Source organism: Orbicella franksi, chromosome 12 (genome assembly GCF_964199315.1).
Source record: "Orbicella franksi chromosome 12, jaOrbFran1.1, whole genome shotgun sequence".
NCBI lineage: Eukaryota > Metazoa > Cnidaria > Anthozoa > Scleractinia > Merulinidae > Orbicella > Orbicella franksi.
In genome coordinates this window covers 24075276-24100006 of record NC_138156.1, presented here as the reverse complement: position 1 = coordinate 24100006, position 24731 = coordinate 24075276, and the positions used below count along the sequence as shown (strand labels likewise).

The 24731-nt window shown below is 39.8% G+C and overlaps 3 protein-coding genes across 4 annotated transcripts; 1 reads left to right on the top strand and 2 right to left on the bottom strand.

Annotated features, from left to right (window-relative positions):
* The first annotated feature begins 376 nt into the window (after positions 1-376).
* On the top strand, positions 377-1628 carry LOC145462609 (uncharacterized). The gene is made up of 2 exons (XM_081446178.1): positions 377-442; positions 728-1628. Exons 1-2 carry the CDS (start codon positions 380-382, stop codon positions 1058-1060), a joined length of 396 nt encoding a protein of 131 aa, XP_081302304.1. The 5' UTR covers positions 377-379; the 3' UTR covers positions 1061-1628.
* A 126-nt stretch (positions 1629-1754) lies between these two features.
* On the bottom strand, positions 1755-8261 carry LOC145462608 (uncharacterized). Of its 2 annotated transcripts, XR_014041221.1 has the most exons (5): positions 7242-8261; positions 6267-6425; positions 4062-4152; positions 2915-3833; positions 1755-2881 (listed from the first exon to the last, which is right to left on the bottom strand). XR_014041221.1 is itself a non-coding variant. In XM_081446177.1 (4 exons), the coding sequence occupies exons 1-4, from the start codon at positions 8092-8094 to the stop codon at positions 3596-3598; spliced, it is 1341 nt and encodes a 446-aa protein (XP_081302303.1). In that variant the 5' UTR covers positions 8095-8261; the 3' UTR covers positions 1755-3595. The 2 variants fall into 2 exon arrangements, 1 of the variants encoding a protein (XP_081302303.1); XM_081446177.1 differs by having other exon boundaries at positions 1755-3833.
* A 10995-nt stretch (positions 8262-19256) lies between these two features.
* Positions 19257-24005, bottom strand: LOC145462325 (uncharacterized). The gene is made up of 6 exons (XM_081445821.1): positions 23914-24005; positions 23161-23206; positions 22586-22915; positions 20765-20874; positions 20312-20378; positions 19257-20143 (listed from the first exon to the last, which is right to left on the bottom strand). Exons 1-6 carry the CDS (start codon positions 24003-24005, stop codon positions 19304-19306), a joined length of 1485 nt encoding a protein of 494 aa, XP_081301947.1. The 3' UTR covers positions 19257-19303.
* Between the last annotated feature and the right edge of the window lie 726 nt (positions 24006-24731).

Below are 24731 nucleotides of genomic sequence, written 5' to 3'. Positions count from 1 at the left end.
CTTCTGGTAGGAGAGGTAGTGGTATTCCGGTAGGCAGGAATGGTCAGGAACTGGTTTAGGGTATCTTTCTATGGGTGGTCCAGTCCATTCACAACAAAAAGAACAAATTTCTCCTACCTTTTCTTGACAGGACAACTTTAGAAACTCCCTGTAGTTCTCCCCCTCCTCATAGTGCTCATTCATAAACTTCTCAATCTTACGGAAGTAACAGTGGCCTGGAACAGAGTCTTTCCTTGCTCCTGCATTGTGATACTGAACCAAGTACGAAGTGTTGTGAAAAAACTGGAAATCTGTTGATGTGTTGTGTGAAACATATTCTTACATTTAATTTACAGATGTCTTTATTTGGAAGGTTTTTACCTCTACTCTAGTGATAGGCATGTATAAATGTTGCCCTGTGCAGGTAAAACAGAAAGCTGTTGAAGTACAAGAAGATGAGCAGGTAAGTGTTAATTTCTTGTCAGTGTTCCTATTTTTATCTGGACATTAAAAACGCATGTATGCTTCACTTTTATAATGAGAAACTTCTGTATTTTCCTATTGTGAAGATAGCACCTAAAACTGTTTAAACATTTTTAAAATAGTATGTGTCTTTTAATATACCGTTTGACTCAGGTCTACATTTCACTACACGAATACAACATTAACTGGTTACACGAACCATGATCATTCAATAATATCAGTTCAATATAATAAATAAAAAAAATCGTCTTTCCTTTTCTGGTAGGTCACTAGTTCCTCCTCTGCTGATGATACAACCATACCTCAGGGTCTCCGGAAAACAAGCCTTGGCTATATTGTTAATCCAATCGGGAAAAGAGCGCATTACTACATGAGCATCATGAAAGAGGCTCATTCCAAAATGCGCAATAATGGCGAAAGCGACGAGTCGTTTAAGAAAAGGTTTACAGCTGAACGCACCAGGCAGTTTGACATCTTACAAGCAAAAGAAGCAATCTTTCTAAGTGCGGATGGCTGTTCAGAAAGGGCGAGTGAGTTTTCCATGCCAGGGTACCAGTTGAAGCCCAGTGATGGAAGAAAACTGAACTTCTCCATCTAAGAGCACAGAGCAATGGTGGAAAAGTTGAATCACGGTCATATTGAAAGATGTAAAGGAACACGATTCCACACTCTTTCAGTCCAATTGAGCAGGAAGTCAGAGATTATGTTTACACCTTCATGTAACCTGAAGAGTACACTCTGACGGAAAGCATTGCTGCTTCTTGCAGCATTGGTGAAAGAGACTCCCATAGCAACACAAGCGGCGACGAAGAACTCGACGACAGCGAAGATGAAGATGAGTGCCAGTGAAAGTTGAATTCGAAAATAACAGTGTTAAATACTTCTTTTCAGTAGCTACAAATGCTTTTTGTCGCCAAACGTTTTCTTAAAGCAGAAGGAAAGTTTGTAATAAATTTGTATCCTGCCTTCTATGTTTATTCTATAGCAATTTTTTTGATATTCAAACATTATCCCATTTTAAAGTTTTACTAAAATATTTCACGTGACCCCCCCTTTTTCCCTTATTTTTTTGGGATGACCCCCCCTCGAAAGCCATTTTTTTTCGCATGGCCCCCCCCCCAAATCCCATCAGTCCCCCCTACCTTATAAAAAATGAACGGTCCCTTATACCTGAAGACACTCCAGCTGAACGTTATATATTCAAAGGCTGCTTTAAAATTGTAACTGAGGGTAGAGGTTACACAAGGGGTGAAGTGCGTGATGCCATCGTCGGGGGTGTGGCTCTATATTAAGTGGTTGAAAGAGTAGTGGGGGCAGGTGGCTGCAGTAGAAAAAGACAGCTACCGAATTCCAGTAAAATAAAATTATAAATAAATACGCATACTCTTCTATGACTGGGTTATAATTAATTAAGTAGGTAACAGTAACAAAACGATCTACTATAGTATAAAATAGCATATTTAAATGATCTTTTCTGAATTAGGGAAACAAATCGAGGATTTGTTTGTTTGGCATTGCTACCAAGTAAACCCTTATGTTAGTTGAAAATGCCAGAAAATATTGCCCTACGAATTGTTAAAGTACACCTACAGTCTTGCAACACGCAAAACATTTTCTTACGTTAATGAAAGCACACGAACTTTCTACTTCATTTTTTCAATTATAAAATAATAATTTACACACTTCCATTAATTACATTGCGGTAGCGTTAAAACACTATTTGCGATTCACAACCTTGTATTACTTAATGCATAATCAAACTATGAAATTATGGAGGAAGGGTAACTGACACCCACACATGATATCTTTCACAAACAATGTGTACTTTACAGATGATAACAAGGTGACGGTGATAAGTCCATTACAATTACGCTTCATACACCTTTATACGTAACAGCGTTTACAAAAGGACCTTGCACTACCTACAGCACTACTTTTACACGACATACAATCTACTAATACTTAGAGTTACTTACATGTACACACTTAAAGAAATGCAATGTAGCTATTTCATTGACATTTTTAACACTGGGTGTATCCTTCCTTGCCCCAGGTTTTTCCGACTGATTGAATCAGGAAGTCTAATTAGACTATCAACTTCCTTTGTGTACAAATTTCTGCGTCACAGCTTTACAAAGTTTTCAAAACAAGTCATCATTCTTTAAACGCCCAGTGGTGCACAAGACAAACACAGCCCTTTTATTTCGGTTCTGAAAGCCACAAACATTTCTTTAAATTGTAATATATTTAAAAACTTTAGTTGGACCTTCAGAAGGACTCTTTTCCTCTTTCTAACGCTCGAACCTCTTGTGGCCATATAAGGGCAAACGAGTAAATAATAAGTAACATTCGTTAAACCAACACTGCCCGCTACTGGGGAAGGGATTACTTCAGACCAAGAGATTATCAAGGTACTTACCTTGATAATCTCTTAGATTATCAAGGTACTTACCTCGATAATCTCTTGGTCAGACTAAATAAAAGCAAACAGTACAGTTCTGACAAAATGAGGACTCTTTAAGACGGGAAAGGAGTATGAAGGTGCAAAATATTTTACGTATTCAGAGGGGTTGCGGTAAAGATTGTGCTTCCACCAAGGGACGCTACAATGTAAATTCCTGTAACAATTTTACAACGCACACACTAACAGATCCTTAAAGTTGTCTAATATGGTAGAGGACGGAGAAGGCATGGGTTATTAAGTAAATCGTTTAGAGGACTCTTAAACAGGGGAAAACCGAAACTCTAATTTATTCCACTAATTTATTCATGCATCAATAACCTATAACATAGCTTCATACTCCAATTTTTAAACAAACATAACCCATAATCCTCCACTTTGCTTTGACAAAGGGCTCACGCTTAAAAAATCAGCTTTTCAAAATCAGCTACGACTATTAATTTACCCCTACCAATCTCACGTTAATAACTAAGTGCAACACCGAAACAGCTAGTTTTGTTAATTCCACCGAGTCCTTTGTCCTAAACTGGATACCTAACAAGAGGATATAGAGTAGGTATTCTAGTATTTTGTTTTTTAATTCAGTTCTAACTAGGGGCAGGTTATGTCAGGTGCCCGCGCCCTCTCCCGAAATTCGAAATTATTATGCGAAAATAAGAGTGAGAAAGGTTCTTAGTTTGACGGTGTTGACAGTGGAATTTTAAGAGAAATCTCACTGGGTCCGAGCCCGTTTTTTTCACTCTTCTGTGTAATCCACAGTGGTTTGTCTTCTCCTGCGTATCCAGCGAAAGCAAAGGATCCCCGCCAGCCTGGGAATACAGGCTCCGTAGCGCCCAGTCTCTTGAGAGCGTCAATCGCTGAGGACATGTGTATGGAAGCTTCTTCTTGAATGGCAACTAAAACGATTTTACTGCAATGACGAAAACGAACATTTGTAAGAAACAATAAACAAAAGCTGTTAAACTATTCTTTTCTATTATTCTAGCTTACGTAGAAAGCTCTTCGATCGACTCGGGAGATCCCGCCTCCTTTCAACAACAGACAGTTGTTGTATTTTCACGTTGCTTTATCAGTTCTTTACTTATTGTCCCTCAAAGTACAAAGCAATACAAACATGTACGTCAGCCTGTATACATACTTTCCTTTGATGTCATTGAGATATTCTCTCAGGTGATGAGCGGCTGATGAACCCCAATGCGTGTCAAATCCTCTTGCCCTGAGAACGCCACCTGAATATAAAGTAAAGGTCTTTACCTACATTGTCTCCAGAATTACGTAAGCATTCAGTTTTGCCATACATTCTGAACTGACAACAGAAACTTGAAAACGAAGATCAAACCACTTTGCTTGTCTTCTTTCAGGCTTGAGTATGAACTAGCCGAGCGCGAATTACGAACGGGGTAGACTGGTAGTGAGCGCGATCGGAGATGCTGGACGGAAGGGGGATAATAGAAAGGAAATCCGTTTCCTCTCCTCCCCCATCTTTCCTCCGCACGAATAATTTCAAATTTTTCTTTTTCCCCCGCGGTCGAACATGCCTTTTAACAGTTCAGAATATCACATTTTCCGAGTCCACGAAAAAGGGCAGATCCCAGATACTGTTTTCCCATTCGCGGCCCTAGGGCCTGCTTCTCGAAAGACCCGGTAAATTATCGGGCCCGGTAAGTCACCCGGCAAGTCCCCGTAAACTTTACGGGTGTTTCTCGAAGCTCCCGTTATTTTCGATCCCGTTAACTTTTCCGGTAACTTGCCCGGTAATTTACGGGAGGTCGTGACCTCCCGTAAAGTTACCGGGGAGTTACAAATGTTGCAAAACCAAACAAAATGGCGGTGTGGGGCGGACTTTCTTTGTTTCAAAGACGCCCCTTTCTAGCCGATATGGCTGACGGGGAAGTCATTGAACGATTTCGGCTCTCACGAGCAAGAATAGAGTGGCTCTTTTAGGAGCTAAAGGAGGAATTGGAGAGAAACACGGCGAGAAGCTGCCCGCTGACTACGGAAACCCAGTTTGAAGGCGTTTGCATGGAAGCGCTATATAAGTGTGAAGTTCTACTTTATTGTTTTCAAAACCAACAAACGGCGGGAAAAAAATTAATGAATAGATAAACACTGTCATGTAAACGCCGATCACTCGCCGCGCGTTTTCGAAAAGGCTTCTTCGTATGAACAGCAAAATGCGTTCCTGTCACGCAAACCTGATCTTACTGCAAGCCAAGCCTGTTTCCTGTGTTTTAATTGCAGATTTTTTTTTTACTATTTTTGGAGAAGGAAATTAGAAAACAGACATTCCACAAAAAGTAAACATAACAGAGCGACCGCGAAGAGTCGCATTAGGCGCGGTGCACAAATGCTGACAAATGTTGGTTATAGCATTTCTAGCTAGATGAAACACGACGAAGCGTACTGTAATCACGATAGATAAACGAGAATAAAGAACATTAAAATTATTCTCCCCAATCACATAATTGTTTCAGACGCATTTCTATTGATCTTAGCTTGCTTTATGCTAGAACAGTCGATTTGGGATCAGTGAAAATTACGCTTGATGTTTGCTGGAGAAAACGATTAAATCACGCCTAAAAATTTTAATAAGATCCTTCCTTATTCGAAATATTCTGTACACTTACTTAAGCGAAATTCTTATCAGCATAAATTGCTGAAGTAAGTGTTTGTAGCTAAATTTCAAGTTCTCAAGTTCACACTGTTTCCTCGGCGGTCCGCAGATCTTCTTTGATTGCTCAGTGAATATTTTGAATTAGAATGAATCACGGAAAAAGACAACACTCCTAGAAAAGAGCGAGATTGTCGATCGAAGTCTTCGAATCGAGCTACAAAAGGCAATTGATCATCATTTTCAAATAATATGACCATGCAAAATGACGATCTCTCTCAGCTGCTCTCCTTTGACCCAACGATAACTTCGAAGTTAAACTTCGCACTGTTCTTCAAAAAGCATCACAGTCGCAACGACAACAGAATCGATCAGAATCGAATGTGTGCGTATAGTCCCAAGTGTTTCTCCTTCTCTCGCGAACAGGCGTGAAGCGCGCGCTAGAGATTGCTAACAACCCGCTATTTTAACGGGCCCGGTAAGTACCGGGAAAATTTACGGGTGCTTCGAGAAACGCTATTTCGGGCCCGGTAAAGTTTCCCGTTAACCGGCCCGGTAAGTTATCGGGTGCGGTATTTACCGGAGCTTTCGAGAAACAGGCCGCTGGCCTCATTAAATGCATTCAAAGAAAGCCATTTCGCTTATTGTTTTTCTTTCTCTGCTGTCCATTGTAAGATTCCACTGACCTTCAAAGGGAAATTTTGAGCGAATTCTAAGTAATGTCACCGTTACCTGTTGCACCGTCCACAACCACAACATTGTATCCTCTGAGGTGAGGCGAGTAGTCCTTTCCATTCACCTCGATATAAGCAAAACCACAGGTGCTTGGCTTTCTTCCTGGATCATCGCAGCCTTCGCTTCGGATATGAACTTCCACCACAGGCCAAGGAACTGTAAGAATGACAACAATGATAGAGAATTCGTCAGGGTTTTGTGCACCTATCATCGGTCATCCCCTGGCGGTGCGACCCCCGGCAAAACAAAAGTTTATGGGGACTTATAGGGAGATTTGAATATTTTACCCCAGAGGTGGGCGAAATGAGGGAGCTTTTGTTTTCAAATGCCTCGCAACCGGGGAATATTAGGGGACTTCACGAAGTAAAAACTGAAAGTCACCTGAAGTTGTTTTAAACGAAGGAATAAGCGGACCACTGTGCATAAGAAAGAAAACAAACGGGCTCATCCATCGCTTCGTGGTTCGATTGGTTCAACACGGCGCACTAGTCAGGTATTGTAAGTAAATCTCTTTCCATCTTCTTGCTTTAAATTGCAACGTATTATTTTTCAGTCATAGGTGAACATAGCTTCGCCTTGGTCAAATTGATTTGCATTGCAAATTTAAATGTGGCTTCTCGTTTTGAAGTGTGCTGCCCCTCTTGGAGGGGAAATTTCTTAACTTTCATTGTTCTGTTTCCCCAAATTGAGAACCTCTACAAAGTCCCCTCCCTTGCCCGGGATCCACCCTCAAGGGCCGGCCGATTATGGGTCCATTACACCGCTTCATGTGCCCCGAACTGTTTAATCGGTATGCAGCTCTGATCTATCGACAGATGTTGTTAGTAAATTGAAAATCGTATACATCAATACCGAAAGGATTTATAGGTAATAGCAACTTACACTTGTTTTAGACTGCACGAATTTTAATTGATAGGTGTACGGTGTAATTTGTAGAAAACCCCTCGTGTCATAATAAATCTTCCAAATTACCTGTCTGCCCAGTCACTGCGATAAGTTCAAGGCTTGCTTGATACTTGGCTAATTCCTTATGTCTCTTCGCCGTGTTTTCCCATAACAGTTCCAACTTGAAAACGGTTTCCTCAAGAGAGATGTAGCTTTTAATAGAGAAAGCGACAACGCCAGGAGAAGGAAGGCATGTCAAACCGATTGTCGCAGGACTGGCAACAAACATCGTGCCAACACAACCGGCAATTGAGCAAGCTGCGTAAGCGAGGGACCACCTTTTATCGCTTCGTCCTTGCGTGACATCCTTCTGAATAGCATCCATCGACGCATTGAGGTCTGCGGAGAAACGTCTCAGCATTTGCAGTAACTGAACACCAATGTTTTGTATACTGGCGATATCACCGCTTTTCCACTGTAGAATAAGCTGGTCGTTTATAAAATTAAGAACGGGTCTCATTTTCTCCTTTAATACCTCAAAGTTATGTCGATGTTTCTTGTACAGGTTTATTTCCAGATTCATCGCCCGATCGTGCAATTCGTAGCTTCTGTAAGCTAAGTAGGCGGACAAGAGAAGGCCGGCTTTGTCTTTAGCAACAGGTCGGACTTTTTCAATCAGTTCTGGGAGCTTCTGGATGAGTTCTTGCAGCTCGCGAGAGATCTCTTCATTAGCTCCCAGTGAAAGCAAACAGTCGACGATGTTCCAGAGGAAATCTGGATCTGTAACTACCGTGACTGATAAGTTTTTCATCCAGGCATGTGCTACCTTAACACAGCTTTTTGGCATGCTGATCGCTTGTGTTGGAGATGCAAGTAAGAGTAATAATGCCACCATTCGGGCGAAACGAAGGCGGAAGTACTTCCGGTTTTGTGAATACATTGTCGCTTTTCTGTTTAGAAGTGCGTGTCTTCGGATGTAGCTATTTGGAGAGATCAAATGCTTGAACAGCAGATCTGAAAGAGGTTTATAATAACAGCAGCTCCTTTCGTAGACCGTGCGCAGTCTCTTCTTTCCTAATATTGCGAAAACGAAAGACCTACATGCGAGAAAGTGAAAAGATCTCGGGGGAAACCGCTGATTGGCCAGGACTGGTGAGGACTTTTTTTAAGGACGCGTGCGCAGGACGTTGACCGCTGACTTATTGCGGGGATTGGAAGCGCGCGGCCATTGAACGGTAGTTTCTGTCAACTGTGCTTGATTGTGTTCATTTCACGACAAGTTGCTGCTTTTTTTTTTGCTTGGCCAGTTTGTTTGGTCATATCTGTAGTTTTGTTAACGGGTATTTATGAAGAAAAACTAGGTTCTCGAGGAAGAGCATAAAATCAATGGATTGCAGTTGATGTTTGCCGACAACGACGATGTTTTAACACCGAATTTGCTGTGCTCCTCCAAGCCGGAACCTATTTCCAGGTTAAAACCTGGAAATAGGTTCCGGCTTAGAGGAGCACAGCAAATTCGGCACGAAATTGTGCTACATCCTTGCACTGGTTTCTGTTTGGGATTTGTGTATACTGGAAGGATCTCTGGTGGAATCCTTTACTTTTAAATTCAGAAGCGCTCCGCAAACTTTGCTTGCTTTGATGTCATCAACATCTTCCCTGTAATCGATCATCGAACTTGTCATCCTTTCGATTCTCTGACTCTATTTGAGCTTTCTTCTGGTTCGTCGTCGTCTTCATCTCCACTGTTTTTCTTTTCTTCCTGCTGAGCTGTCATTGGCACACATTTCATAAAGTAAAAGTCAAGAATAAGAAGTTGGTAAGCAGAATTCTGTGTACTTACAGTTAAGAAGGTCATTAATAACTTAAATTGTACAACTTTCAAAAATAATAGTTCATTTTATTATAATACATGTTTGTAATAATAACAATAATAATAGTAAGATTTATTGCAGAGTATCCAACAAAGTGAGGTTCTTCATCTACAATATCTATATTACACTAAGTATACTAAAAAATAAAATAAAATGTATACATATTTACAGTTGTGCATGCTGTTTAAAATTCCTTATATAAAAGAAAAAAAAATGTCTCTTCACACTATGACAGAAAGAATTGTACTCAGTTGTGTTTCTAATAGCTACAGGGAGTTTATTAAAAATAGTTGCTGCCGAGTGCCGAAATGTACCCAATTCTCTTGGAATAGAAAGGACAGGCGCAATTGAGGATCTTACGCTATAAGCACTGACCTTGTGTGAATTTAATTTAAAATATATAAGCGACTTATAAGGTAATTTAAGTATAATATTTCCACCTTTCAATAAAACTCCATACCAATAGTTCATTTTATTACAATACATATTTGAATGTTTCCACCTTTTAATAAAATTCCATACCAGTGGCCATAGCACCTGACCATCCAACGTCTTCATTACTTAGGAATTAGAAAACAGAAAAAAACAGACGATTATTAACCATAATTATTTTGACGTAATTTTTTTGGAATTTTTTCTTGAGTTAATTTCAACAATTTACCACAGTTTGAATGTTTTTGTCACAGTTTGAGGCAATTTATTGCTTCTAAAACCTCCTCCTCCTAAACAGTTGCAAATGAGCTACCTTCTAAAACTAGATTAATGGATTTCAATCTTCTTCCCTGTGAAAACTTCAAGGTGGTTCTGAAAATTATGTGCCATACCATTTTATGTCCTATGTCTTGCTAAATTCTTAAAGGAAACTGCATTTTATACAAATGTAGATTGCTTTAATTCCTTAAAATGTTTTCCAACATTTGACCAACTGAACTTTTTGAATTGCAGAGGGAGATGTTGAAGGAAGTTTTGGCAGTGATAATTTCCTCTTTCAATGGATACAAAATCAAGGAGGTACTCAGTATCAATACCCTCTAGACAAGGTCAGACTGTGCCATCCTCCATGGTCATGTGAACATTACGGTGACTCTTAGTGGTGTCATCTCCCAAATCAACTGCTTCCGTTTTGTCGTGACTTTGTATGTCCACAACTGCAGTGCACATATGCCAAGTCATACCTGTTACAGAACTTGTGGACCAGATAGTGCTTGGCATGTAAAACGTTGTCTTCCTTGGTGAAGAGTATGAACTTTCTATTCTGCACATTTTAGGGGAAACATTGTACATTTCTGCTCTTGGAGTATACAGTAACACTGAAACTTCTATCATAACTTGTATTGGTATTACCTAGTATTAATGCAAAGTAGACTGATCTTCTGTCTACAATCACTGATTGGACAATAATTTTGTTATGATCCATGATAAATTGTTCTGTTTTCTAAGTTGGGCACAAAATGGAAATACAAAAATATTGCTGGCTTAGACTAACTAATTTAATTCCATTTGATGATTATGAGCAACATGTGATCTCACCTTTATGGCTTCCCTTATTAAACAAATTTTGTTTTTGTACTTCTGTCTTGTCTGTCAGCCAAGGTCTTTTCGTAGTTAAGTATTGTTTGTGGGTGGCAGCTGAACCAAGAACCATTTACACATCAGTGAGCTGTGACTGGCTCCTTTCATTTTGAGATTTAAGCCATTTGCCTTCTGGATAGGACAGTTTTTCTAGCACACACACAAAAAGATGTTATGCAAGCCCTTTTAGGATAACACTAAACTGTCTTCCTCCACTGAAATATCTGTGATAAAATACTAAGTAAACATTTTCTGTCAGAACTACTGTAGATACATGTATTTTGCAACTAGTGGAGTCAAATGTTCTTCAATAAGGTGAACTTTCAACAGTGCAAGGATAAATTAAAACAGGAAAAAGTGACACCAGCATTGGAGTTTTCCCTAAGAATAAAAAGCACACATATACACATATGTACTTGACTTGTACCTTGCTCAAATATAGTTAAAATTTGTTATGAGCCTTGATTACAGAGTGATGGTTGACTCTAGGGGGAAAGGTTTACAATTATCCCATTCTCAAACTGCAACTTCTTTTGGATTTTGCAAAACGTGGCTTGTTGTGTGTTTCCTGTTTCAAATAAGAAATCAGATTGACATGTTTGGTCACAGTTTTTTTTTTCACTTGAATGAAATGGCTGGGGCAAAGACTGGTGATGCACAACTTGCCAGTCAAAATAAGGTTTTAGTTGGTGTTTTCTCCAGTAGCTTTGCACTGACTTGTTGAAGCTCCTCAACTGTGCTTTCATGTTGTAATCTAGCTACATTTAAGTCAGCATTCTGCTGCATGATTTAAAAGGTCTAATGTGATTATTTTGATGCTATATACCCGTATACCTGTAGGGAAACCAGATTTCATAATGATTGGTATTTTACCATTCTTTTGTTTTCTTTCAGACATGGTCATTGAATCAATGATATATTTTTTCAGGCATTTAGATTCATGAAGTAATTTTAAATTCTTTTTTTTTTTTTTCATTTTAAATCCTAAATATTGTTTTTATAGGAAATCTTTTATATTCCATTAATACTTGGATCACACATTGTCCCAGGAGTGCTTTATGAATCTGGCTCTCTGTTTTTATTAAAAATCAATAAGTTGAGTCTTTTAGGTAGAGTTGTGTCAACTAGAAAAGCATTTTCTCTACGATAAACTTTTGGTACTGATGCTGGAAAGCCCTTTTTAGGGATGCTCCGTAAAGTGCATGCAGGTATTGTATGGCGCAAGATAATATTTTCTTTATTGCTCCATGAACATAAGAAACCATTACAATGCCCTGATTAGTAGCCAGTGAAGTGGTTATGCTACCAACCTTGCATTTTATTACACAAGGAATTATTCTCTTGAGTAAGTTTCTCTGCATTTCCTTGCGCCTTTATACTGTACACGTTCTTGGGGAGCTCATTCTCTTCTTGTGTTTTTCAGGAGGGCTTTTGTATGCTTGTCAAACAGGATCGAAAGGTTGAAAAGTGACATATATATTATATATGTTGAGTTTCCGTCCAGCGGGCATTGATCCTTTTTTCTGCAGTTGCATTCTTTGACGTTTGTTTGTGTTTGCGACTCTGGACGGAAAATGCCTCACACAAAATGTAACAAATGTAATTTATGTTGAGTTTCCATATTTATGCCCAAATTACAACATACATATCCAAATTGCAATATATATATATATATATATCCAAATTGTAATATACATATCCAAATGGTAACGTGTATGTCCAAAATGTCAATAGATATATATCCAAATGCTGTGTCCATTATCCGTTTTATATATAACTTCAGATGCTTCTTCACATATTTGCAAACAGTTCGATGTATATACGTCACGCAGTTATTATTGTTACTGTTTTTCCACATACATATAAATTTTATTTTGCGGTAAGTACTACATGTAAGTGTTCATGAATTGACTCGCATCGACAACAAACAAAATGGCGGTCCAGTGGATTCCGAAATGTATTGATTCTTTTTTCGATTCTCTGATGAGGGTCATACAAGGAGCAAGAAGTTACTTGTTTACCGACCAAGTCGACAGTTCGGAATTCTGGTGTCACAGACTTGACGAATATGAGTGAACTTTGAGGCTGTTGTTAGCTGAGTGGAGGAATTAAGCCCTGATCGAGTAACTCTTGTTCGACTGATGTACTCCCAGAAAAGTTGGGTGGGGGTGTGCGGCCCACTTCCCAAAACCCTTACCCCATTTATGACCAAAATCTGCAATTTTTCCTACCTTAGTTATGACCTGGCCAAAAATTTAATACCCTATTTATGACCGTTGCGGCTGGCGCAGTTGCCTTAAACTTAAGTTATGAAGGGCTTTTGTTGACGTTCTCATTGAAAACGAAGAAAAAGTAGCTTCTTCTAAGAAATATACCCAATTAAAGACTAGAGTGCTAAAACCATACCCTACTGATAACCAAACTGGCCAAAATCGATACCCTTTTTATGACTAAAATGGCTGAAAAACCCTACCCTTTGGGGCCGCACATACCTAAAAAGCCCATATAAGGGAGTATCTCCCCCGGGCGTTATGTCGTTATGTCGCTAGTGTGAACCAGGCTTAACAGCGCTCAACCGGGATAAACACTAAACGATGTAAACGAAATAATCCAGGAGTATCATATTATTTGAAGATCAAGAGCCAGCATTATTTGAAGCAGCTGCAAAGCATTATTTCAAGATTTGCGAAGATATCCTCAGTATTCTGTTCCGTCACACAACCCTTGGTCCTCACGCGAGCAAATCTCTACGCAGCATTACATCGGTGTACGTCGGGGGGAAAAGTTAGCAAAAAGCTAGGCCGCGCTTCCATCTTCGTTTACTAGAAGGTCTGTCTTCGTTTTAGAGGGGTCTTCGTTTTCTATGAGGTCAAAACGCGCGTGATTCATTACATTGAATCACGCGCGTTGAATGATTTGCAAAGCATTATTTCAAGATTTGCGAAGATATCCTCAGTATTCTGTGCCCGATGTTCCGTAAACAAAACCTGCACTTTCCATCAAAGGAAACTGCAACTCGTCCGCCATCTTGGAAATGTCAGGTAAGCTAAATTTATTACTAACTTGAAGCGGTTATTATTTAAATGTAGGCGCCATTTATGCCAAGGATCTATTGCTAGTTCCGGGCTTGTGTAAATTTTAATTTTCCATTGATTTTATAGGGAGTCACTAGGGAGGTCAGTAGGGGTTCAGCTGACCGGAGGTCAGTGTTTTGTCGAAACCCATTTCATCTGAATTTCTGCTAAGTTAATTTGAGATTATAGACCTTACGCATATTCGACGGCGACGGCGAGGACGACGCCAAGTGAAAAATGTGTTTCTATTTTACTTTGGAATTTCGCATTTATTTGGAACTATCCGGTGTGTCTGTCGTAATTTAAACTTGACCCTGCTGAATATGCTACGAATGCGTTCAATTCCAAATAGAAATACGAAAAATTAACCGTTGTGGTTCATGTTCTCCAGACGACGCAGAATTTGGTCATTTCACGTTAGGGACCTCACGCAAAACACAACGGCAACAACAACGAGAACGCACCAAACAAAGGTTTACTGTGCAAAACAATGGCTGTGCACGTGCATTATAATTCTTGGTACATTTCTTTGCCTTTCTCTGCAAATCAGCAACGAGAAATGATCAAATTAGAAAACTTCTTAGTAGCTCGTTGTTTCTTTATAAACTACTTTTTTCAGTATCATCGAGTTAAAGCACCAGACCTAGTTAGAAGTGGACCATATCACTTTTAAGGGGTTGGCGTTGGATGATTTTGAAAAAAAAATTATCCTGCAAGCTTACTTGTACCAAAAGAAAATCTCGCACATGAAAACTGGCGAAAAATATGTCACGCACGTTCAGTGCATGTTGCAAAAAGCATGTTACACAGGGAAGAGAATATCATGCATGCATTTCTCGAGGAAAAAACTCCTAGTGCATGAAAGGGTTAAGCATAAAAATTCATGTTTATACCAAATCTCCCAGCCCACTCTCCTCAAAAGTAAAATGGTCCACCCCTTAGAGTTCATAAATTATATGTCAACCAAAAAAAACTATCCAGCGACAGTGTTGCTTCAAGTTTTAAATTTGGTTATAACTTTCCCATGGCCTTTATTAACACCCGCCATGTTCGGTTAATTTATTCCACTAACGATCCCCCTCCCCCTGCTACAGCAGCCGAGCAAATCCCAACAACTCCCCCATCGGAATACCCACCCTCGCCACCACCAAGTACAAAGGCGAATGCACCCCCACCGAAGCCCCCATAGGATACCAGACATGTTCCCCCAGTTCCGCCACTAATAAAACTTAAGGGCCTCCCAAGGTCCAGGTCCTCCGTGCCCATTTAATCCCGCTCCTCCGACGGCCGCTAAACCGTGGTCAATGTTGCCCGTATCAGCGTTACAGACTTGTCCACCGGACCCTCCCATCCCACCACACCTGGTTCCATTCTCTGTTGTCTGACCAGGATCCCCGTCTTTAAATTGTTTGCGCATTGAGCATCCCCTCCCCCTCCTGCGATGATTAGCAGAGTGTCGTTTAACAAAACCACAAAGCTTCCATCTTCCGTTAGAATTTGTAAAACAGTGTATTTTTAGGAAAACAAACAGCAAAATACCTAAGAGAGACTTCAAGTTACTTTTCAACAGAGCTTGAAGTCCTTACAGCGAATCGTCTTGCTATAAAACAAATTCACACCAAAAAGAGAAAAACATTGAACTATTTAATGATGAATCGCAGCAAACCGTATCATTAAACCTAACTTGGCTAACTTAACTTACTTTTTTTAGGAAAATAGCGTGATACAGGAGAGAACCGTGAGCTGCTCAGAGAGCGCAATAAACTGCAGGTGTCTCTCAGAACTGACATTTTTCGTACTCGAGTCACTTTTGACAAAACCTAATAGAACAGTACAAAAAAAAACGTGCATAAAGCTAATAAAACGTAGAATCAGAAGAAATAATTATTTTTAAGATTTGATCTATTTGTTAGCGCACGCAAGCCTTCAAACGCAAAATTGACAATGTTTGCTGAACTGAATTACCTGCCTTCGTGTTCGCACGTTCGACCAAACAATCTGCAGGATGTCAATCAGCAGAAGTGCATGAGGTTTTTTTCGATATTGCTCTTGGTAACTGAGAAAATCAATTCTTTAAAAAATAGATTAGAAGCTCGAGGTTTCTATCACTTCATTTTGTCCTCGTCAACTATCACGCATAGAAATGGCTAGCAAATAATCTAATTGTTTTTGTATAAATCTTATATACATTGTAGTCGTTGGAAACTTTATCCGTATCCTATTCACAGATACTTCGAAAACACCAAGAAGCGGCCGTCATTTTGTTAAGCTAGGCTACCCACTATCTACAACAGAATAGATAGTGAGGAGCGTAGCCAATCAGAGAACGGCATTCGTGATGAACGCTAGTAGATTTAGACCAAATTAAAATAGACCAATAGAATATTTGCCGATCTTCGATCGATGAGATGGCCAAGTATTTCAGTGACACACTGAAAAAAGCCTCAAACTGTTTGGCGCATTGATAATCGAGGAACATTTTGGCCAAGTTTGGTAAAACCTCGTCAGATCTATGTGCCCTATTAATTCGCTCGAAGGAAGGAAATCCACGCAAAAATAAAGCCTGCATTTTCGGCTCCTAAAGTCTTGCAATCTTATCAAACCTCGTCAAGGAAGTTGTCAACGCGGTCATGCCACCCACCAATAATCAATGTTTTAGCTCTACAATGAGCGAAGACATTTTTTTTTTTGTAGCATTTGGCCTTTGGCCATTCGAAACCTGTTTTGTTCTTGATAAGTTAATAAAGATGGTGAATTTTAAGCTCGGTAAGCGTGGGACAAAGAAAAATTCTGAGTTCCCGACAGGAATCGAACCCATGACCTCCCGAACACCGGGCGGGCGCTCTATCCACTGAGCTACGAGAACTCATGGAGAGCAAGGTCATTTAACTGAGTTCATATATGATAGGTTTCCTGCATACTGCTAGGATCAACGCTATCGAATTCATCGTGAGTAGTGATAAGTTAATAAAGATGGTGAGTTTTAAGCTCGGTAATGAAATGTGAAGGTGAATTAATCAACATGACACGAGCGTGGGACAAAGAAAAATTGTGAGTCCCCGACAGGGATCGAACCCATGACCTTCCGAACACCGGGCGGGCGCTCTATCCACTGAGCTACGAGAACTCATGGAGAGCAAGGTCATTTAACTGAGTTCATATATGATAGGTAAATACAGTTAAATACTGTTTTGTTCTTAGCACGAACTTTTCTTTACAAATTGGAAAATTGTCAAGTAAGGCCTCTAACTTATTCAACTTGGCGTGTGTTCTTGTAACCGTTATAAAATGTTTCCATGGAAGGTGTCGCTGAAGGGAAGCGTTTCCCGTGTGGTGTTGTTCCTGTCAGTGCATGCTTTGCTGCATGACCTGCGCATGCGTGAAATTGGTTATCATGCAAAAGCTTATTATTTAGTAATGGTTTGTACTCTGGTCGTTTCCCAGGTGGGTGGGTAAAACACGTGACTTAACTGACAAATACGTGTTTTGGCATATTATGCATGTAAACGAAACTGCCTATCTCTACTTAATGAGCTCTGTTACTTCCTGGGCCCATCAGTTATTTACCGAACGGCCCAGTGGCGCTATTTTGGTGTAAGGGTTTCCTTTCCGCTGTTCTAAGGAAAATATTTCACTTCCTGGATAGCTTCCAGCTTAACTTTCCTCCTCGAAAATTACCGATTTCAACGATGACCGCGAAAATGCTGTGATACCCGTTATTTAAAATGATCAATTTTATTGTGCACTTGGGAATGGAAACCTTCTGTTGGCGTGCAAATAAAAATTCATATTTAAATACTGGAAAGTAAAGAGAGAAGAATTCCTTTAACTTTCAGTTTCATTTAACCCACCTTTCTATATCAGATCAATTTTCTCTTCGGAGAAAACCAAACTACTAGTGCTTCCCATTCTGCTAAAAATTCCGGTTTGAATTTCTAGATTAAGGGCCTGTTCACAGGGAGAGAGGGTTACGCTAGCAAGTGGGTTACCCTAGCACTTACACATTTCCTCTTTTTTTCTTCGTCGTGTTTACAAGGCAGCTACGGCTACCCTATATGCGTGCTAGGGTTACCCTGGCAGGCGGGTTAACTTTTTTCCTTGTAAACACTCCAGGTAGAGTTAACTCTTCTACTCGGGTTAACTGTCTAATTGTTTCCAGACCCTTTGAGTGTAACCGCGCATTAAGTTGTCCCGGGTTGTAGGGTTACCCTACCTGTGAAATTTTGCTTGTAGACCCGGGCTATCTTTTGCCCACCTGCTAGGGTAGCCCTCCCTCCTTGTAAACAGGCCCTAACATCAAGCGGTTCCGATAAGAACTAGAATCATTGAGACGAGCTAGAACAAAGATGTCGCTGACAGGATAACCAAGCTTACCATACAGTACTGATATTTTACAGAGAAACTACAATTAATTAAATCTTGTTTTTTTTCTACCTAAATACACACAGCTGCTGTCCTTTCTTTCTCTGCCGTTGGTTGTTGGTACCGATGGCAGTAATTAGTTTAACCTTGCAGATTGCTTTTTTCCTATTACAACTTGATGAAAAGTGAATAGAACCCGTAAGGGGGGGGGGGGGGAAATTCCATGTGAAAAGGTCGAGGATGCTCGTCATCTCGTTTTTAAGGGTGTAAATCACAGATTTTGGTCTCACTTAGTGTGTTCAGGACGAAATTCCGCTATTTTTAGCCGCCAAGAAATAGTAGAAACGCTTTTTTCGTTGGTCTCACAGGGCGTGGAGGAGTCTTATTCAACCATAACTGTACTAAGTGCACGTTCAACTGCAGCGCAAATGACTACATTTTGACTGACCCAAATTGGTCTCCTTTACTTGAGATTGCTGCAATTAAACTTTTTCCGACGAGTTTCCCCGACCTTTTGACATGAGGGTCCCCACCTTCCGGAGAACAGAATCAACGGCAATTTAACGTTTGCCATCTCTTCTAGATTCAGTGCTTGAACCTACGTACAGATGTGTGAAATCATTTACACCATTAAGACAGACAAGTACTCACTTGTCACATCCTCGTCTTTATTCATCATATCAGCATTATCTATACCTAATACAATTCTATTTCTACTTATATAAATAGCAGTTTATATCATGTAGTAGTGTCACAATATCACAGCATATTAGCCTAACCCTGTTGCTACGGTTATTAATATACTACAACAGACAAGAAAACTTGGCACTGTTGTCATAATTCAGGATGTATTCCAGCTTCGTTTTTCTTTGTAGCACGTTGTCTCTTTACAAACTGCTTTCTTTATCATTGATTCAGAGCGCACTAGCGCCACACCTTGTTAAGGGTGGACCATATGACTTTTAAGGGGGTCTGGGACGCGTGTCGATTGATTTTGAAAAGCAAATCTTGCAAGCATACTCGTACCACGACGAAAAAAAATGTCATGCACATTCAGTAAGCCGACAAAAGGCATGTTACACGGAGAAGAGAATATAATGCATACATTTCCCGAGAAAAAAAGCACAGCGCATGAAAGGGTTAAACATGAAAACTCATGTTTATACCAAATCACCCAGCTCACTCACCGCAAAAGTATAATGATCCATCTCTTAGAGCTCATGAATTATATGACAACTAAATAAACATATCCAGTGACAGTGTTGCCTCAAGGCTTGAACTTGATTATAACTTTCCCGTGGCCTTTATTAACCCCCGCCCTGTTCTGTTGATTTGTTCCGCAATTATACGATCCCCCTCCCCCTGCTACACCACCGAACGAGGTCCCAACAACTCCCCCACCAGAATACCCACCCCCACCACCACCAAGTTCAAAGGCGAATGCACCCCCACCGAAGCCCCCTTGGGAAATCGGACATGTTCCCCCGGTTCCGCCATTTATAAAACTTGAGGGCGTCTGTACAATCCCAGGTCCCCCGTTCCCATCCCCCTTTAGTCCTGCTCCTCCCCCGGCCGCTAAACCGTGGTCAATGTTCTCCGTATTAAGGTCACAGACTTGTCCACCGGATCCTCCCGTCCCACCACACCTGGTGCCATTCTCTGTTGTCTGACCAGGGTCACCGTCTTTAAATTGTTTGCGCGCTGAACCTCCACCCCCTCCCCCTCCTGCAATGATTAGCGGAGTGTTATTTAACAAAGCCACAAAGCTTCCACCTCCCCCACCTCCTGCAACGTCACCAAAGTGCTCATTATGATGACCCTCTTGACCGACAAGGATTTTAAGCTGGGTTCCTTTATGAAGTTTAAAAGTTCCTTTTATCTTGGCTCCTAAGCCACCGAGCCTCCAAGATACGGGATCTTCGGTACTGTTCGTGCCATTAGCGCCTGAAGCACCTGACACTTCAATGACGTAGATTCCAGTCACGGGAACAGTCCAAATTTGGATGCCATTGTCCAATGTTACTTTGCCTTCTAGCGATGTTCCTAAGTACCCGAATGTGTTTGTCGGCCCAGTCTCTCCTCTGGCACCCAGGGTCGTGAGGACAAATAATCAATAAAAAACGAATGCTCATGGTATTCAGATTGGCTCCAACTGATTGGTATGAATGACATGTATATCTTTAATGAGCTCATTATTGCGCATATGCAGCTTAGGTCGAGATAGTTAATCGATCTCACCAGCACAGTAAAACATTTAACATTATTACAAACATACCTTCTGAACACAAAACGTTTCACCTTTTTTTCCACTATTCAGACTCGCTATCGCTGTTGTATTGATTCTAAGAAGAAAAAAGGATTTAAAATCAGTGACCAACTACTTCTAAAAACTGTTTTCTGGAATTTGAGCTTTGTTTTGCTAATAATAATAATGATACAATACTACTACATGTAATGAGACACACTAATTGTAAATAATGTATGAAAAATATTTCGGTATGTTGAGCTTCACTTATCTAGTATTCCAGTGCGTGTACAGCAAGAAACTCAGCGGCAGAACGATTTGCAATATAAGTACAGAGTGTAACTTTACAGTCAGTAGTACTCTGTCTGTTCCATTAGTGATTTATGATTTCTGGCTAATTACTAACCGTGAGATTTAACATTTGACCAGAGATGAATCCACTCTTAGGTACAAGGGAGGAAAAGAAAGCCGGCGACTTCCCACTGTTTAACGATCCAAATAAACGGTTTAGCACTTTCAACTTGAAGTATTCTCAGGATATCTTTGACCGGCTTAGCGGGTTGGTTGAATTCAATACAGCGCTGAGTGAACAGCTTATAAAAGACAACATGGCAGAATGCGTTCAGAGGAGGAGAACACTCAATCACTAAAACACCTTCAGCTTCTTGGTTCCTGGATCTAGAAAAAGACTAGAAAAGTCTCGGATGTGCTTGGATCATGAAAGAACGCGCCGCATAGCTTTGAGCATTGCAAATAACAACGGTTCAGTTAATTAAACATTGGACTTGGAGGTGGATTTTTCCACATGCGAATTTACAGCGAGCCCACAGCCAGACTGACTTATGATAGCACTCAAAATATTACAGTTCAACCGATGGAAGTTTATTTTATGATATTTTCTTAATGAATAAGGATATACCGCTTTAATTTAAGGAAATGACGACGCCCGCTCGAGTTTTAAGGAGCAATTCAGAATTTAAGCATTTACGATCAAACAGACAAGTTTTATATTCACATGTGTAATAAGACAAATTTTAATATATTTATTGATGAGAAAACTTAACATCACAGTGAAATATAATACGGTATTACAAGTTTTGTAAGAAATTATTTATTTGGATTAATATTATGGTTAATGTAAACATGTTGCCATGTTAACATGTAACAGAGGTCCTACTCCGCCCAAGATATCAGACGAACGGTTTTACCTTTGTTTCCAGTATTTAAAGGCTTTTTATCGGTGCTGTATTGACTCTAAGAGGAAAAGGGATTTAAAATAAGTGGTTAGCTACTTCAACTAATACCTTAATTATAAGGGTCGATTTAACTCTAAATTATCACTGACATATTTGACGATAGATGACTTTTACTTGAGATCTATTTCCAGGATTTTTTTAACTCTCCGCCTTTTTCAAACCAAAAAAAAATAGAAAAATGTTCCCCTGCTCGTTTTCACATAATCGTAAAATACTCGTTTTAATACCTTTTCTCGTTCTCGTTAACTTCCACTTGTGTTATGTAGAATTTTGGCGCCAGAAGACCTATACTGCTGAGGAACCTACATCGCTACTGAATATTTCAAAATTTATTGCTATGTCGTTCCTATAAATAACATATTTTCTGTCTGACTCTTTGAGACAAATTTCAATATCGTCAGATCTAAGGGAAATGAAAAGAGCTAAGGATAACTGACTATAAATGGTAAATGACAAGTGAAGGGTATCTATCCATCCTAAGCTTCTCTTCCATGTAGTACTAGTCTTCCAGTGCATATAAAACAACAAACTCAGCAGCGCATAACTTGCAAGTAATTTATAGCGGAGCTCCGGCGGCCTGAAGGACAGAAAAGGGGAGTATTATAACTATAAGAACACAACCACATGCACGTATATAAAGAGAAAACTGTTCAACTCTTTTTTCATAGTCAACATGGCTAGTAGCGTGGATCGCGGGCGCGTGCACCCTACGACGACGACGACGCGAAACATGGCGGCCATATTCCAGCTTATAGGTTTACAGCATACATATTTGATGTTGGATAATGTTATGGTCAATTGACACCGGTCAAAACAAGGTATCCGCTTACCAGTATCAAAAATCATATCGCGGGTTCAGGTTTAAAGCTCATCGAAGTCGCATGTTTTTGTGAAGTTGACCGCTGATTGGATCCCAGGCTTAAGAAAGGTTAGTTTGTTGTAATAGGAGCTTCGCTTTTAGGCTTGGCTTAATTTACATATTACCATTTGATTGTAGTCAGCAGTGCTCTGTTCCATTAGTGATTTATGATTTCTTGTTATTACTAACCGTGAGATTTAACAGTTGACCAAAGATGAATCCACTCTTAGGAACAAGGGAGGTGACACCAGTCTGGGTAATGTCTATTCCTTCATCGTTCAACTCACAAATCTTGCTTCCTTCCTCGTCGTAATTCAATGAGCGGCATAGAGGACGATTTCTCAGGCAGAGTTGTGCGCATGAAAAAACAGAGGGAGACATCTGACGATGGCTCACGTGACCTTGTAGATAATAGTCTTCCACAGTGTGAAGAAAGGAGGAGCGGGTGTTGTCCGAAGTTAATGAACTTGAAACAGAGGTCCTGATGGTCAGCAGTATTACAAAGAACTTTATGTTCACCTGTGCAAAAGGAGAGTGTGATCAATATCTGAGCTCTATTTAAGTGTCCTTTGTCTAGTATCTCATCTTTGCTATTAATAAGCTCAGAATTAGACTTTTTAAGAAAATTATTTGCCATTGGATTTTCCTTCAAACAATGTAATTTCTGACGCGTATTACCTACCCTTCAAGACCTTAATCAAGATGGCTTACAAAACCGTGATAAGGTCTATCGGAAATTCGTTTTTAAGTTTTTTCAACCCTACCTTGTCGACAGGAAGTTCTTCTTGATGAATAGTCCTGCAAACGCAACTGCGAAGAAAAACAATCAAATAGTTTTAGCATGCATTGACTCATTTCTGGGAACCAAACTGTTATTTTCAGATGAATTGCTTTTCAGTTGCCAGTGTGTCATAAATGGAATGGTAAGTTTAATCAATTTCGACAGAAGCATACGCTTCTGACGTCGATCTAGACAAGTTCTACCAGAGCGGGAAAAGCTTGTATTTTACCAGCTGGTTTTTTACAATCATTAAACCGTATTTTAAATGTGGAAATAACATCAACTCGAAAACAAGTCCGAGTTCCAGATGGGATTTGAACCTTCGACCCTCCGTGTGGGTGAAGCCGTATCTATAGGAAAACCTGTCAGATATAATGAATTAAACTATCATTATTTCAGCTCAGATTCTCGCGTTGTCTTCCCCACAATGTGTTTGGTGTATATGCCGGGATTGGAATATATAAATTTACACTCGATTTCATTGTTCCTGAAAAGGTGCCTTACAGAAAAATTTAAACCTTACGTTAGAATTTGTAAAACAGTGTATTTTTAGGAAAACAAACAGCAAAATTACTTAAAGAAAGATTTCAACTTACTTTTCAACAGAGCTTGAAGTCCTTACAACGAATGGTATTGCTATAAAACAAATTCACACCAAAAAGAAAAACGTTGAACTATTTCATGATCAATCGCAACAAAACGTATCACTAAACCTAAATTGGCTAACTTAACTTACTTTTTTTTAAGGAAAATGGCGTGATACAGGAGAGAGAACCGTGAGCTGCTCAGAGAGCGCAATAAACTGCAGGTGTCTGTCAGAACTGACATTTTTCGTACTCGAGTCACTTTTGACAAAACCTGATAGAACAGTACAAAACTGAAAAAACGTGCATAAAGCTAATAAAACGTAGAATCAGAAGAAATAATTATTTTTAAGATTTGATCTATTTGTTAGCGCACGTAAGCCTTCAAACGCAAAACTGACAATGTTTGCTGAACTGAATTATCTGCCTTCGTGTTCGCATGTACGACCAAGCAATCTGCAGCATGTCAATCAGCAGAAGTGTGTGAGGTTTTTTCGATATTGCTCTTGGTAACTGAGAAAATCAATTCTTCAAAAATAGATTAGAAGCTCGAAGTTTCTATCACTTGATTTTGTCCTCGTCAACTATCACGCATAGAAATCGCTAGCAAATAATCTAATTGTTTTCGTATAAATCTTATATACATTGTGATCGTTCGAAACTTTATCCGTATTCTATTCACAGACACTTCGAAAACGCCAAGAAGCGGCCGTCATTTTGTTAAGCTAGGCTACCCACTATCTACAACAGAATAGATATTGAGTAGCGTAGCCAATCAGAGAACGGCATTCGTGATGAACGCTAGTAGATTTATACATAATTAAAATAGACCAGTAGAATATTTGACTATCTTCGATCGATGAGATGGCCAAGTGTTTCAGTGACACACTGAAAAAAGCCTCAAACCGTTTGGGGCATTGATAATCGAGGAACATTTTGGCCAAGTTTGGTAAAAATTCGTCAGATCTAT